This window comes from Corvus moneduloides, chromosome 3 (genome assembly GCF_009650955.1).
Source record: "Corvus moneduloides isolate bCorMon1 chromosome 3, bCorMon1.pri, whole genome shotgun sequence".
Classification (NCBI taxonomy): Eukaryota; Metazoa; Chordata; class Aves; order Passeriformes; family Corvidae; genus Corvus; species Corvus moneduloides.
The window spans coordinates 113,788,153-113,804,867 of record NC_045478.1 but is presented as its reverse complement, the minus strand read 5'-3'; the positions used below and the strand labels follow the sequence as shown (position 1 = coordinate 113,804,867).

The following is a 16,715-nucleotide window of genomic DNA, read 5'->3' as shown; positions in this document are numbered from 1 at the left end:
TTGCTGACTTGCAAAGCCTTTTTCCTGCCTTGCAGCTCCCTAATTGTTTGTTTACATTGCATCCATCTGCTATCGTCCCAGTAGGTCCTTTCTGTAGACAGGAACAGGGGAATCTCTGCCACTGAGGGTTTTTGGTCCAGGGCAGATTGTGCTTGCCAGTGAGCATTTGGGAAAATTAAGGACAGGAGGATTAAGAAGGATGTAATATCATTTGCTTCCTACCAGGGTCTGACTTAATTTTCATTCTCAGACTTTGCCTGAAGCACGATTAAGGCTATGGACAACTCTAGGAGGGCTTAGCATGTTTAAGTAATACAGTTGCTGATTGAAATGTTAATACAGAATGGCTTTGGGAGGGGATTCAGCTTCATAAGTCAGCCCTGAGGTTTTCCCCCTGCCTACGGCTCTTCTGGTGGGATGGAATGTCACCACAGCCCCTTCCTATTAGCTCGGTGTGTTTGTCCAGGTGTCTGCCTCTTCCATAAAAGATGGGGATTGCTGGACCTCGCCCACACTCAGTAAGTGCTGCAGCAAAGAAAAATGACACAAAGTGTTTATTTGATGATTTTACTTTTGTGTCTCAGATTAATGTGTCCTCTTGCAACTGGAATTTTTATGGAGAAGCTTATCAGCAAGAAGCTGTGTGCTGCTGATGACTGTGTCTGTAAGTAAATTTGTTTTAACTTTGAGGACAAAACAGTCTCAAAAATAATGGTGGAGGTGCAGGGAAAACTACTTTGCTTATTTAGCTCTGTCATATATTTGTCTTGTCAAGTGGCTGTGTAGAATGTCACATGCAGTTTTACTGAAAAATGGGACACAGCCCTCGTCTGCACCGCAGCCACAGCCGAGGGTTTTGTAAAGGGACATTTTTCACTTAAGTGAAAATTGTAGAGAGGGATTATAACTTTTCACTGATGAAATGGCATCTTAAGCTGTTATTTTGCTTACTGGAGAATAGAAAAATGCACAGAACAAATTCTTGAAGACTTTTACTGTTTCAAGATAACCTACTTTTATATGTATACATACAAGGTCATGTGTATTTATATTTCTGTAAAAGTATGTATGCATTTAAATTCATCCACCTCATTCTTCTGTTGCCTTTTTTTTTTCCCTCCCAGACACCATTTCCCTTGCCAGAGCAGAAGAGGATTATATTGCTTCAGACTGCAGGTTCATTAATATTAAGAAGGGACAGTTGATTTATGTTGATTCAAAACTAATGAATGAAAAAGACTCTGGAGAATTCTGGGCTGCAAGTATAAGAGTTGATTCTTGTGTATATGAACAAACTGGAAGTAGATTAACGCACTACTGTCAAGACATGGATGCAAATGCTGAGCTCTTGTGGGGCTTAAAGCAGCAACTTAGTTTTAAAAGTGAATGTTTAAACTGGTTGAGGAGACTTGAAGGGCTTTAATATTTTTCTTTTTTAAAATGAAATATCTTCAATAGCTATATGGTAATTATGAACTGAACCTTTACAGAAGGGCTCAACAGTTAATTTCTGTGGCTGTTTATGAAAATGGTGGAGGAGAAAGCTTTTATCTCAGGGGCCATTAAAGTCTTAAATTTAAGGGAAGCAAAGATAAAGATCAGCTGTGTTTACAAAAAACATCCAGATAAACTATAAGCAGTATTCATTTACTCAAAAAATGTATGCCTAGATCAGAACTTCTGTCAATGCTTAGTTTCACGTGCCAGCTGATTAGAACCTAGGAAATGGAAAACCAGACTAAGAACACTACTGGTAACTCCTTTTGACTAAGTGATAAACCAGCTCAAACCAGATGAGGAGTGTTTTAAGGTATCTAATTATACATCTCCTTGCTTGAAGGTTTATGGAGAACAGTATGAAGACCATATGGGGACAGTTGGTTATTTCCCTAGCAGTTTGGTCTCAGAACAACATGTCTATCAAGAAGCAAGTAAGACCACTCCTACAAGGGTAAGAAATTGACAAAAGCCCAGATGGCTGTGGAAACCATGTTTTTACTAGAAAATGGACATATCATGAACCAGCCATAAAATAGAAAACCCAGAGCATGTAAGACAGAAGGATCCGAGCACGTACACAGGGGAAGAATCCATAGGGAGGTTGTGAGAAAGGAACAAGCAACAAAGCATAATCCTGAGAAAAGGGAAGAAAAGGGTAAGAAAATGCAAACTGAAGGACAGTTGTGACATACACAACAGATGATGTGACACACATACAAGAACCAATCGTAAAGCATAAAGTAGCGTGTGAAAATAGGCCTTAACCTATATGCACAATCTTGTCTAGGGAAAGCAAGAATTGTATATTAGGGACAGTAGTTAATCAATAAAATGGCTTCTGCTTGATTCACACTGAATCATGTAGAGTCCATTGTTTCTCTCTGCAGATGGTGACCCCGAATGTGATACTTCAAAAAGAAGTGGAGGAGACGCCTGGACAGAGAAGACCGGCTGGAGATTCTGGCGCAGCTGGGCTGTGAGCCAGGGGAGCAAGGGAGCTCTGGGATTTATCAAGAGACGTTGCAATGGGATACCCTTGAGGTAAACAGCCGGTGCAGCTATGGGGCAGAAGGTTTCTGCAGAAGAAGGGGCCATAGTCAGGTTACTGTTAAAAATACTCTCTATGAGAGGGGTGAAATATGAGGAGTCCACATTGAGACGATTGTTGCTATGGTGCCAACAAAACGGCTATGCACCCGAGCCAAATACAGCTTTTAATCTAGAAACTTGGAAGGGAGTAGGTGACTGCCTGTGGGACGCTGTTAGCAACGGGGATAAGGAAACCCGTTCTTTGGCTACAGTGTGGAAATTAGTTTATGTGACCTTGCAAGATACAAAAGCAGAGCGGGCAGCTGCTTTCATATGAGGCCACACAGGGCATTTGCGGCAGCCCCGATAGCACGCCCTGTTATCACGGCTTTTGAACCTCCCTTACCGTATCCAAGTGTCCCTGAGGAGGTACCTGCTGTGCCTACAGCCTCAACACAATCTTAGCCACCTCCGGCGGCACCTATGGAAGTTGACACTGAGTATCTGCCTCTGCCACCTATCCCTCCGGGGGGAGACTTTTCTTTTCCACCTCTGCCACCTTGTGCTGTTCCCGCACCACCGCTGCCTGCAGCAGACTGGGGTCTCGAGATACTCTGGAAGATAGAAGAGCAGGAGCGTGCACGGCCGACAGCAATTACGGAACAGCAATTACGAGAACAACAGAACGCGGAGTGGGAGAGACCATATGGGAAAATGACATAAGAAACATCAGACAGGAGGAAAGACTTAAGCAAGTAACTCAGGGTTTGGGGGGAGAGTCAGACTGGGATTGTTTGCAGCAGATTCGATGTAAGGAAATGGAAACAGAAGAGTTACAGAAGAGAGAGGGAAAACAGAGAGAGGGTGGTGGATCAGGGCCAAGTGATGGGTCAGGGCCAAGCTATTTTGAGAAATGCTGGAAAGGAGTTATACAGCATGCCATAATAGAGGGAGAATTTATTCCTGGGGCTTTTCCAGTAGTGTTGGGAGGCAGAGATCCTGGCAGGGGCCAGAAACCTAACCACTGGACACCTTTTGTTTGGGAGGTGATTAAAGAAGCTAGAAAATCAGTTTGTGATTATGGGTTGCAAAATCCTTTCACACAGTCATTGATAACATCTTTGGGTCCAATATTCTTTGCCCTTATGATTGTCAACAATTAATGCAATTATTAATTACAGGGATGCCATATATATTGTGGAAGTCTAAGTGGACTGATTTATGTCAACAAGCTGCTGTAGCTAACTTATACAGGGATGATGGTGATCCTTTGAAATATGCATCTGTAGAAATGCTAACAGGAACGGGCACGTTTATTGATGCTCAAGTACAGAGCCGAATGAATGTACAGATTTTACGTCAGTCAGCCCATGCAGCTTGAGAGGCTCTGAGGCAAATGCCTGAGGATGGCAAAATAGTGCTACCTTTTACTAAAGTAGCACAAGGACCAACCGAAACATACATGTCCTTTTTGGATAGATTGTGAGAAAGTATTCAAAAGTCCGGCATTCCCGAAGCAGCAAGGGATTCTGTACTTATGTCTCTAGCAGTTCAAAATGCTAATTCGGCATGCAGAAGAATTCTGATGGCACTCCCTTGCACTGCTTCAATAGTAGATATGATGGAGGTGTGTGAAAAAGTCGGGACGCCAGCAGAAAATGCTATTTTAATGGCTGAAGCATTTGCCGTGACTGTAAAGCTGCTTGTAAAACAAGGTCAGGGAGATAAAAGACCGCATTGTTTTAAATGTGGGAAACAAGGACTATTCCTAAAAAGAGTGGCAAGTGGCATTTGTTACATGATTTAAGGGAAGTAAATAAGGTAATGGAAGACGCGGGAGTACTTCAGCCAGGATTACCGTCCCCCAGTATGATTCCAAAACATTGGGAAATACTGATAATTGATTTAAAAGATTGTTTTTTCACCATTCCATTGCATCCAGAAGATTGTGAAAATTTTGCTTTTTCTGTTCCCTCTGTTAACAAGCAAGAGCCCTACAAGAGATATGAATGGACCGTTTTGCCACAAAGTATGCAAAATTCCCCTACTATGTGCCAATTTTTTGTGGCCTGGGCATTGACACCATTCAGGCAACAGCATCCAGAATTAATTGTTTATCATTATATGGATGATCTTTTGATTGCAGGAATGCAATTGGACAGAGAACAAATTATTATAGAATTAGAACAATAGTTGAAAATGAAAGGATTGGTTATTGCACCAGAAAAAAATACAACAGATGCCACCATGGAAATATTTGGGTTCAATAATAGATCAAACCACAGTGAGGCTACAGAAAATCGAGTTAAACCCTACTATTAAAATCCTTAACTATTTTTTAATAGTAGGTGATATTAATTGGGTGTGGACAATATGTCGTATCACCAATTCAGATTTACAAACTCTGTTACATGTATTGTCAGGAGGAGGGGGTGTTAATGCTCCTCAAAACTTAACTGAAGCAGCACAAAAGGCTCTTGAAAATATTGGGAAAAAAATTGTACAAGGCTATACATCCCACTGGATCCAGATTTGAATATTGCAGTAGCTATATTTAGCCAAAAATATGTGTTTGCAGTTATTTTCAATGGGCCCAACAGACAGATCTGTTGTGTATATTGGAATGGATCTTTTTGCCAGCACAACCAAAGAAAACTATAATGACACCTGTGGAATTATTAGCTCATATTATAATGAAAAGCCAAAACTGGGTAATAGAAATATCTGGTTTAGAGCCTGCAGAAATTATTGTGCCAACAACTAGAGTATATTTAAATTGGATGCTAAGACATAGCAGAGACTTGCAAATTGCTACTTTGGAGTTTACAGTGTTTATAAACTCAGTGTTTATACGCCAGGACATAAAATGCTCACATTTGTAACAAATACTGAGATAATTTCAAAATCCCTTTGTTCTTCTAAGCCGGTTCATAGAATAACGATTTTCCCTGATGCCAGTGGCAAAACTGGGAAGGCTACTTACGTTTGGAGAGAGAAAGGTCAGTGGAAACAGGAAGTTTTACATGAAACAAACAGCCACTCAGTACTTAGAGTTATTGGCAGTAGCAGTAGTATTTGAAAAATGGAATGATCAGCCAATTAATGTTGTATGTGATTCACTTTATTGGTAGGAGTAACTTGTCGCTTAGAACGTGCATTGTTAAAGGAATTGAATAACCATGACCTATATTTGCTTTTTCACTGCTTGCTTTTTCACCACTTGCTTTTTGCTTTATCAAAAAGACACTGTGTTTATTTTGTTACTCATATTCGTAGTTATTCTAAGTTACAGTGTAGCCTAGCCGAAGGCAATGCATGAGCAGATTATTTAGTTTGTCCTGCCTGGGCTGCTCCTGCAGGAAATAAATTTCAAGAAGCAGCGCAGTTGCATCAATTTTTTCATCAATCAGCAAAGGTCCTGCACCAGCAATTTCACATTTCCTGGACTGATACACAAGCTATTGTGGCGTCTTGCAGTGATTGTCAACAACTTCATCAGCCATTGGGGACAGCAGTTAATCCGAGAGGACTTGGAGCCTTGAAATTATGGCAAATGGATGTAACGCATTTTCCAGAGTTTGGCTGATTTAAATTTATTCATGTGTCTGTTGACTGTTTTTCTTTTGCAGTATGGGCCACTATACAAACAGGAGAAACCACGAAACATGTTCTAAAACATTTACGCACAGCTATTGCTGCCCTTGGGATTCCACATACCTTGAAAACTGATAATGGCCTGGGTTATACCGGTCATAATTTTGCCACCTTTTGCAATTTATGGGGTATTGTTCCTATCACTGGGACTCCACATTCTCCCACAGGGCAAGCTATTGTGGAATGCACCCATCATACCCTGAAGCAATTGCTTCACAAACAAAAAGGGGGAGAATTGTCCCTTTCGCCTCAAGCCCGCTTGGAAAAAGCTGTCTATGTAATGAATTATCTACATATCCCAGGTGATAGTCTTGTTCCTCCTGCGGTAAAACATGGGCCAGGACTAAAAGGGGACTTAAATGAAACTCCACGCGATAGTGGGAAAGTATGGGTAAAAAATGGGGCTACAGGGCAATGGGAAGGACCAATGCAATTACTAACTTGGGGAAGGGAGTATGCATGTGTTTCCACAGACACGGGATTATACTGGGTGCCTGCAAAGTGGGTGAAACCATGGCTGGAGAAAGACAGCAACCCCAACCTGTGTGCTGATGCTGAAAATTGAGGTCTCACGTCAGCTACACCTCAAATGTCCTGATTCAGACTGTGGAAATTTTAAACCGTGGGTATTGCGTGTATGCTTAACTTGTGATGCAAGATGGTATTGCAGTAGTATTGATCTTGTTATGAAAAATTGTAAAGAAACACATACTGCAGAGGAACGTAAAGTAGGAGTAGAACAAGTTTTGTGTTGGAACAAGATTCCTGTGCCAAAAGAGGCTAAAGATTGGTGGGTACCTGAAAATGACTGGTCATGGTTTTTAACGCATTGGAAGGAGAGAATGCAGGAAAAATGGGGCCCAGTGGGAAAATTTCAGTCATCACATTTTTACTGTTAACCCTTATGACAGCAGTCAAAGCACATGATATTCTGGAAGTAGTGCCGTGACACAATGTGTCAGTTATTTTTGCTGTTACTAAGCAGGGTTCCTTTTGTCTGTCTATGGCTATGCCAGCTGATCCATTCATACTTGCTTGATAAGCATACCTGACTTTAACCCTGAACGATTTAAGGGCTATATAAATAGACCAATTCCTGCTACTTGTAATGCTACAATGCTTAATGCTACATTATCAGCTCACAAGAAGCAGGAGCCATAGCTAATTGTACTAAAGACTTGCTTTTGGCACTTAATGCAACTTCAATAGAGCCCCAAGAACTTACAGTGTTAGTCTCAATGGGAAAGAACTGCAGTTGTGTTGAATTTGGTAATGTTTACAGTGTTCTGGCGTGTCTTAATAGAACCAGACAGCAAAACCTGGAAATAAATTATGGCTATTTCCAAAACATCTCACCCAAAGCACCAGAATACCATCAATGTGTTCCAAATCAAACTAACTCAGAAAATAGGGTACCAGCAGAATGAGTATTTATTTTGCCCACGCCAATTTGTGCATGAAGTAAACAATCCATCTGCTGCTCTTTGGAATAATGATACAGCTAAACGGCTACCACCTGGCATATTTTTAATATGTGGAGATCGAGCATGGCGAGAGATACAGTCACGAGTGACAGGGGGACCATGTTTTTTGGGAAAACTTATTTTGTTTAAGCCTTCCAAGATAGACCTACTAAATCACACTGTATGGAACTTTACAAAGAACCACAACAATCACGACAAAGTGTGTCTCAGTTAGGTCCTGAATGTAATGAAAAGATTCAGTTTTGGTCAACACCATCATGAGTTATTACTTCCTTATTAACACCAGGTGTCGCTGCAGCCAGAGCCTTATGTAACTTTAAAAAGCTGGCTTGCTGGATGGCCAGACAATTAAACATCGCATTGAATATTATCACTGACATGTTAGTTGATGCAGACAGTGTAAGGCATGCATTATTACAGAATAGGGCTGCTATTGATTTTTTGCTGCTAGTGCAAGGACATGGTTGTGAGGACTTTGAGGGAATGTGTTGTATGAATTTATCTGATCATTCTGTATCCATCCATAGAAGGCTTAAGGAAACACAGGAAAACATGAAAAAGATCATGACAGGACATGGACTAGACAGGTGGTTGGAAGGATTTGGCTTACTAGGTGGTTGAAAGATATTATCAAACAATTGTGGGCATGTTTATTTGTTTATTGATTGTTTTGCCATGTTTAATCACTTGTATTTCTAGAATGGTGCAGAAATCAATGCATAGCATATGGCTGGTTCAAGGAAAGAAAGGGGGAAATGCGGAAACCATGTTTTTACTAGAAAATGGACATATCGTGAACCAGCCATAAAATAGAAAACCCAGAGCATGTAAAACAGAAGGACTTGAGCACATACACAGGGGAAGAGTCCATAGGGAGGTTGTGAGAAAGGAACAAGCAGCGTTGGGGAGGATGTGAACAAAGAACAAGCAATGAAGCATAATCCTGAGAAAAAGGAAGAAAAGGATAAGAACATGCAAACTGAAGGACAGTTGTGACATACACAACAGATGATGTGACACACATACAAGAGCCAATCATAAAGCATAAAGTAGCATGTGAAAATAGGCCTTAACCAATAATAAATATACATGATCGTGTCTAGGGAAATCAAGAATTGTATATTAGGGACAGTAGTTAATCAATAAAATGGCTTCTGCTTGATTCACATTGAATCATGTAGAGTCCATTGTTTCTCTCCGCAGGTGGCTATTATGGCTGGTGAAGGGGTCAGTGGCTCTGACCTAGGAAGGGGTGACCAGTCCAGAAAGACGGTCCCGAAAGGAATCGCCTTCCCGAGGCCCGGTGTCTTCCCTCAGCTGCTAGCTAGGAGGGCCCATGCAGAGACTGTCACCTCTTTACTGATTGTCAGCTCGTGATTTCAGCTCAGCTCTGCAGGGCAGCCTCCAGGCCAAGCCAGACCAGAGGGAGATGAGAGGCTCGAGTAGCTGGTTCCGCACAAAGGTAGCTTTATTGGTCCGTACTCCAGCGAAGGAGAGCTAGGGGCAAGAATCTGTATCTCGCAGGGGCAGAGGGCTTGCTTTTATAGGGACACAGGGGATGGGTGCCAGGGGGTAAAGGCCAATGGGTTACAAGGGATCTGCATAGGGTCTCCTAGAGGATTCTGGGTCTGACTTTTCTCGCCATGACTACAGAAGTGGTTGTCTTTCCAGGGAGTCCTGCTGGGCGATTATGCAATCTTCTTATCTCAGCAGACATCCCTCCAGGGCAGGGGCTGGGCATACCCCACAGGTGGCTACATAATTATACTTGGCTATGTAATGCTAATTTGCTGTAAAAATAAATCATTATTGTTGCAGTCGATTGTAGCATATCAGAGATGCTTAGGAATCCAATCTTTGGGCCTTTATACAGGCAAATAACCTCAATAAAATCCCTAACATAACCTCTGATACAGCAGACATTGTAAATATTGCAATAAAGGCTTGATCCTTTTGATTTGAATAGTATTCCTTTAAGGTCACATAAGTTCTACCCAAAGCTTTCTTTTTTAGATATTGCAGCCTGGATACTGTGCCATAAACTTCAGTAATGTTACTTCAGTAACTAGTGCACCTTCTATTAATTGTATATATAGATGGACACTGTCATACAGAACTTGTGATTACTATGAGACCATGCTTGCTTTCCCATTACAAAGCTAATGGTGTGTCAAAAAACTGAGTTTAAAGGGTTTTGGAAACACATTAGTATTCTGTGAGTAAGCAGGCTGCATTTCTGAAAGGATGATTGTCCCTGATAATGCACAGTAGTGCATTTTACTCAAAAAAAATTGTATTTTTACAAAATATCTGAAACACTTCACAGAGGAGTAGAAGAGGAGGATCCTTTCTCAGAGGCCAGTATGGTTTGGCTTACAACTAATAGTTACGGGTAGCTTATTAAGTGTTATTGAGTGTTAGGTTTAAAGTACTTGCCTTCATCTATCCTCAATATTTTTAGCTATAGGTTGTTTTGCAGCATATGGCAAAATACAATTAGTGTGTCAATCTTGAAATCATATCTGGTGTCTACAATCCTAGGTCCATTATTACATGGGTTTCATTAACACAGAGGAAATAATTGAAAGGAAGAACTTTGTGTCATGTTAATGGTTGCAAGGATTTGCAGCAGACAAGCTTTATTTGGGCAACGCATCTTGGTTAAGTGATTGCTTTTCTTGACATTGCATTAGGTTATTCTGAATTTGGCCCAGGAGCATTGCAGCAATTAGTTAGCCAAAGAGCATGAAAGAACTACTACAATATGCATTCAAGCTCTTTTCTCAGTAATATGACAGCCAGTCTGCTGCATGACAAACTGAACTGGAAGCAGAGGTAGGCTAAAGGGATGTCTCAGCCTGAAGACTGACTTGGGGGACATTGCCAGGCTGCAATGCTGAGCTTTTATTGGGAAGTCAGTGACACATTCTGTAAAAACAGTGACACAGACTTCCAGTCCTTTTACCCTTCCTTCACCTTCTTGCTATGCAGGAACACTGCAATGAAAACAAAGGGTGATACAGAGACGTCTACTGATCTCAGCTTATTTTGCAAATGTGACTTTAAGGATAAGACTCTTCATTCACATTTAAAATAGTCTATAGCACATCTTGACCCATCTGTGTGTGGGTGTGCTGCCTGCTTCAGAAATATCCCTTAAAGGAGCTGTTTCATATAGTGCTAGTGTTGCACCACCAGCCTTCCACCACCAGCCTTCCACCTTCAAATCAAAATCCAGTCTCTTGCCCAAAGCTCTGTAACCTTCTCCCAAACCGCTGGCAATGTTTTTGCCTTGTTTTCACAGCCTTGCACCTGCAAAGCCCAATATTGATGTAAGATGGCCTCTCTTTGGAAGGGATTGCCATTTAAATCAGGAGATCTGATGATGCCCAAAGCTGAACAATGAATCAGCGTGGAGGACAAACAGCACTGTGTGAAGGAATGTCCGATAGGGAACTCAATGGGGAAAAGCACCTGCTGCACTGGAGAGAAGCCTGAAAGAGAGCAGTAACGTGGGGTCCTCTGTGTTTTCAACACTCCTTTTATTTCAGGGTTTTTTCCTCCCAAAAAGGTAACTTTCACTGTTGGAATGATCTGCATTCTGGTCATCATTTGAAGGTTGCCTTGGAGGTTGCGTGTTGTGCTTCTGGTGCCACAGGTCAGGACGAACGCATCTTGCAGGTAGCCATCGTACCCCAGTATCTGTGGAAACGCAAGCATACCCATGACCTCAAGCAATGAGCTCATGAGGGACTTCCCACTTCTTAGTGAGGAGGTCCTGTACCCAGACTTTCACTCGAGGCAGGTGCGTCTCGCCTGCAGACTGCAATGAAAGAAAATTATTCAAAATAACAGGATTGTTTGAATCTGGTGGCACTGTAAGGTGATTAATTGTATGTAACACTTTTTCTAGTCTGTGGGGTTTATCCATACATTCCCCCTTTTGTTTCTCCAGAACACGCTTCAAAGTACCATGAGTGTCCTGGGTTGCAGTGTATTCTATTACCATCCTCATGAGCTGTTGAAATCAGGTGGGGCAGTGTTTCCTTGCCTCCTCCCCCCAGACTATCTTTCTCCTAATGGCCCATCATTGTCCAGCCGCATGTCTCAGAGATAACTCCCTCTGGACTATCTTCTGTTAATGAGCCTAATCAACACTTGGCCTCATGACTCATTACCCCATTGTGAGATGCTCCACCCAGGGGGAGGAACCAAGCATCCCATTGTGGATATAATCTGAGACTGAACACCAGAGACAACCCCTCCCACTGGATTTCCAGAGGACAGGAGCTACATAGCCACCGCTGGACCTTGAGGAGTAGCAGACTCTTTTTCTACAGGATCGCCACTTCAGGAGGACTGCAGCCACCATTCTACCAGACTGCTACCACCACCCTGACTAACAGGGTGCCAGGTTGTATCCTAACTCTGTCAGTTTAACCCAGTGTTATCCGCTTTTATTTCTTTTTTCTTTCCCCCTCCTTTTATTTCCCTATTAAATTGTTATTCTGACTTGGTGTCTCCCACTAGTTTGTTTTCAAACTAGTACAATGAGCGTGTTCAACAATGGCTTGGCAAGTAGGAGAATGCAGAATACCCAAAGTATGATTTACACCCCATAGGTGCAGAAACTGCAGCGTCTTCTGAGAGATACAGGCAGGGCCATTCTCAGTTTTCATGGAAGAAGATACCCCCAAAATCGCGAAAGAGTTTCCAATGGGCGATGACATCGCGGCCTTTCTCCCCAGCACGAGCAGACGCCCACACAGCTGAGGAGAATGTGTCAATAGACACATGCACATACTTAAGTCTGCCAAATTCAGGATCTGCCAAATTCAGGAATGTGTGTTACATCCATCTGCCAAAGCTGCAAGGCCTGTAGGCCTCTGATGGCAGAGGTGCAGCAAGTCTGTGACAGTCAGTGCAAGCACTGACAATGTCCCGAGCCTCAGCTGGTGTCAAATGAAACTGCTTCTGCAGGGTATGCGCACTTTGATGAAAGAAATTATGTGATGCTTTAGCTTGTGCAATTTTGTCAGGCTGAGGCGCTACCCAGGCAGGGTTAGCCAGCACATCAGCCCTAGCATTACCTTCTGTTATGAAACCTGACAAATTAGCGTGGCTTCGAATGTGCAAAATGTAATGCGGACGCACTTGAGCTTCAGTTGCACTCCACAAGGTCTCCAATAGTGAAAACAGAGCCACTTTATTCACTTCCTTCAAAAGCGAACAATCTAAGCACTGAGTTATGTCTGCTACATAAGCAAAATCAGTGACCAAATTCAAAGGAACCTGAGAAAACCACTGAAAAGCCACGGCAACAGCCCTTAGTTCAACCAGCTGGGCTGAGCCTGACTCATGGCCTTCCAGCACCTGCCACTCAGATTCTTCCCCTTTTTTTTTTTTCCTCAATGTTCTAAGTTGACTGTTGCTACGGCGTGCACATCCACGCCGGCCGTGTGTGGGTGCCGGCTCTAAGCTGGCTGAGTAGGCCTGTCTCAGAGGAGCTATGCCCTGAGGAAATATTTGACTCGCCTTTGCATTCCTGGTCAATTTCCCTAAACGTATCAGAGATTGACCATTGGCATGATAGATAGACTGGCAGTAGTCTGAAGAATGACTTGGCCTGCCACATCTTTTGCATCTGAGACTGAACACCAGAGACAATCCTTCCCACTGGATTTCCAGAGGACAGGAGCTACATAGCCACCGCTGGACCTTCTGAGGAGGAGCAGACCCTTTTTCTACAGGATCGCCACTTCGGGAGGACTGCAGCCACCATTCTACCAGACTGCTACCACCACCCTGACTAACAACTCGCCTGTTCTCCTTGTTTCTCTTCCTTTGTTTAAGCTGTTTCTGCGTGCTCTCAACCTTAGGTCTCTTTTTTGATCCACCAGAATTTAATTGAAGAGGTCTTAGAACTGCTGCTAAAGCAGATTTATGCTCTCCAGATCCCACCTTAGCACAGGCATCAACCATTTGTGTTATTATATATATTGTTATATATAACTATGTGGGTTCTCCAGGCAAAGCATCTATGATCCTTCTACACTTATCATTAGCATTATCTCTTGCTAGCTGTCTGCACAACAGCTGCCTCATGGTCTCATCTTCAACCTGCTTTTCCAAGGCTACAGCAATCTTTTCCAAAAAAGATAAAAAGTTCTCTTTCTGCCCCCGAGATATTTTTACATATCGTCATAGGAGCAGCTGTATCTAAGCTCTTTATAAGAACTGCCATGCCAACCTTTTGAATCTGTTCCAGGATTTGAGAATGCCAGGTAGCCTGAACATCAGGGTCCCAATAGTTATTGAGTCCCATAAAAGCATCCACAGGAACTAGATGCCTGGGATCAGTTTGAAGCAATTCCATATTCCCAGCTACAGCCTTCTCAGCCATCTTTCTCCAATTGGCTTCAAAAACTGAATCTTGTACAGGTTGAAATAACGTCTGACCTAAATGCTTAATATCATATGGAGAAGAGCATATCAGTATTCAATACTCTAAGAATCTGCATGACCTCAGGAGAACTTAATCCATACTGAGCAACCTTAGTTTGCAAGTCCTGAATCACTTTCTAAGCAAAACACTCATGTTTGTCAGTCCGACCAGAGTTAGGCAGAGCTTTCTGCACCGGAAAAGCCCGGACAATTCCATCTGTATCATCACTACATTGCTGTATTGTTACATCGCCTTGATCTGCCTGCACACTACTCTGGGACAAGGTAGCAGGTCGCTCAGATGCCTTTTGCCCGCCAGGCATCCCAGTTCTTTCTAGCAACTCCCGGTGTCCCTCCTGCAATGCAGCCCTTTTAACCTGTTCCCAGAACCGTTGCGGATCTCTAGGATGGACAGTTACTTTACAGTCTGGACAATTGCGGACTTGGCGCGTTGAACGCTGCTTGCACCTGAGCGCCGCCCCGGAGTCCTGCCGCAGAGCAGGCGTTTCCATGGTAACGCTCCTTGCATCATTCTCCACGGGTGTGCTGGATGATCTCCCAGGAGACTGGCGTACCAACTCTGAGCCAGCGGGCGGAGTGGTGACGTCAGCGGCTAGGGCTGCAGAGGGCGGAGCAGCGGAGGCTGGAACAGCGGCTAAGGCAGCGGAGGCTGGAGCAGCGGCAGCCAGGACCTCGGGGGGTGGAGCAGCAGGGGCCGGAACAGCGGCTGAGGCACCTCGCGCGGGCTCCGAATCCTCCAGCCCCGCGCCCGGCTCCGCAGACGAGCCGAGCTCCGGCGGCTCGACTGGCCCCGGCAGCGCAGCCAATCCCGGCTGCGGGCCCGCCGGCTCCGCAGTCTGACGTGCGCCCAGAACGGCCGGTGCTGCCCGTAGCTCCGCGGACGAGCCCGGCGCCAGCGACTCGACTGGTCCCAGCTCCGGCGGCGCGGCCGCTGGCCCCGCGGTCAACAGCGCGGCCGGAACGGCCGGCGCCGCCCGTAGCTCCGCAGGCCCCGCTGCCGTTTCTGGCGGGGACCCAGACGTTGCAAGCTGTTGCAACACTTCCTGCTGCACATCGAGCCGTTGTAGTATCTTATGCAAAACTGCCAAGATTTGTTCCCCGAGAAAGTCTGATATCGGGAAGCATGGCCACTGCTGCGTCCTCCCCTGAGCTGAAAAATCCCCATCACTTATATTAGCTCCTGCGGTCTGTATGACAGACTCGAATGCGGACAGTACCGTGCTTTCTTTGGAGGATTTATGCTCCATGTCTATTTCCGCGCAGCCCCGGGGGGCGGGCCGGGCCAGTCGCGGTCTGGCACGAACCTTCTGAGAGGCTGCGGTTGCAGTACACGCCAGCCGGTCACCAGATGTCGCTGTTGCCCCCAGGGACGGCGAGAATCACCACACGGAGTTCCAGGATAAAACGGGATTATTTAATTAATTATCACCTCGTTTATATAACTTGGTTCGCAATAAAGAAATGACATTATTGGCTGCTTGACTATACACCTCCCAGAGTGATTGGCTGAATGCTATGACGCCTATTTCAAAATATTTTCTTCGGTAAACCAAAACAAGACCGTGCAGGTGCAAGATAGAGTTAGTTTACAAAACCGTCTTTCACTGTGTCTCAGCTAAAGCATGAGAAAGGAAAACTTCACAAAATGCTTCAGCAGCTGGAAAATTCCTCTGCTCCTGCTTTTTAGCATCCACAACAATGGGCTGAACATAATATGCTGTGTGTACATCAGAGTGGTGGTGTTGGATTGCCTGCCTTCCCTCAGTCGCTTAAAATTGGCCATTCACTGGCTGAGTACTTTTGTTACCAGGAAGCAGGTGCTCTGCAGCAGCTCCTGCTCTCCTGCTTGCTATGTGGGATATACTGGATATACTGCTCTGATGTAAATGAGCAACACAGTGTCATAATTCCCTGCTGCAGAATCCAGATCTATGTAGTCAGATAAGATAATAGCAGGAAGGAAGCAATATGCTCTGGAAGTCTTTTCCCTGCCAGAAGTTTTCAAGCAGAATACTGGCATTTTCTAGTCAGCAGTTCTCCAAGTGTACTGCATAGCCTCAGTCTAAGTCATCCTTTTCATGTGGGATTATGAATTGTTTAAGGATAAAGGGTTACATATGACTAACCAATCCAGGTATTGGATTGTAGGAATAAAAAAAAAAAAAAAAAAAAAAGGGAGATAAAGGAATTCTTTGAAATTAAGAGAGAAGGAGGTATGGTCTAATTAATTTTAAGAATTCAAGGCAGGAACAAATTATCTGAGCTATGCAAAAGGAGTCAAAAGACAAAAGACCTTTTGCTTTTCCAGAATCCTTTGAATATATTATGGTGTACTTTGCGTATATTATAGCATATTCTGTGTATAGCATATTCATTTACCTCTGGAGGGTGATAAAAGAATGTTAATCCTTCGGTAATCTGAAAACATCTTTCCTCTTAACTCTCTTTTTCAGGATATTGATTTCTTTTGTGACTAGCACTGAGAGCAGGCAATCTCTTTCCTGCTACCAGGGAAAGCTGACAGGAGGAAACCTGGGCACCCTCTCTGAACACACAGAACTTCCTGTAATAGATGTTTCTGAA

General features: G+C 43.7%; 1 protein-coding gene across 1 annotated transcript; it reads right to left on the bottom strand.

Moving 5' to 3' along the window:
• Nucleotides 1-11,190: 11,190 nt before the first annotated feature.
• On the bottom strand, nucleotides 11,191-15,379 carry LOC116441710 (transcription initiation factor TFIID subunit 4-like). Its single transcript, XM_032103931.1, has 2 exons — nucleotides 14,580-15,379; nucleotides 11,191-11,369 (listed from the first exon to the last, which is right to left on the bottom strand). Exons 1-2 carry the CDS (start codon nucleotides 15,377-15,379, stop codon nucleotides 11,327-11,329), a joined length of 843 nt encoding a protein of 280 aa, XP_031959822.1. The 3' UTR covers nucleotides 11,191-11,326.
• Nucleotides 15,380-16,715: the final 1,336 nt, after the last annotated feature.

Bases quoted from the DNA above. Each gene is read 5' to 3' on its own strand.
- LOC116441710 (XM_032103931.1), bottom strand. From the start codon at position 15,379: ATGGAGCATAAATCCTCCAAAGAAAGCACGGTACTGTCCGCATTCGAG. The intron at 11,370-14,579 runs GTGCAAGCAGCG...GCGTTTCCACAG, and splicing joins GACTCCGGGGCGGCGCTCAG to ATACTGGGGTACGATGGCTA.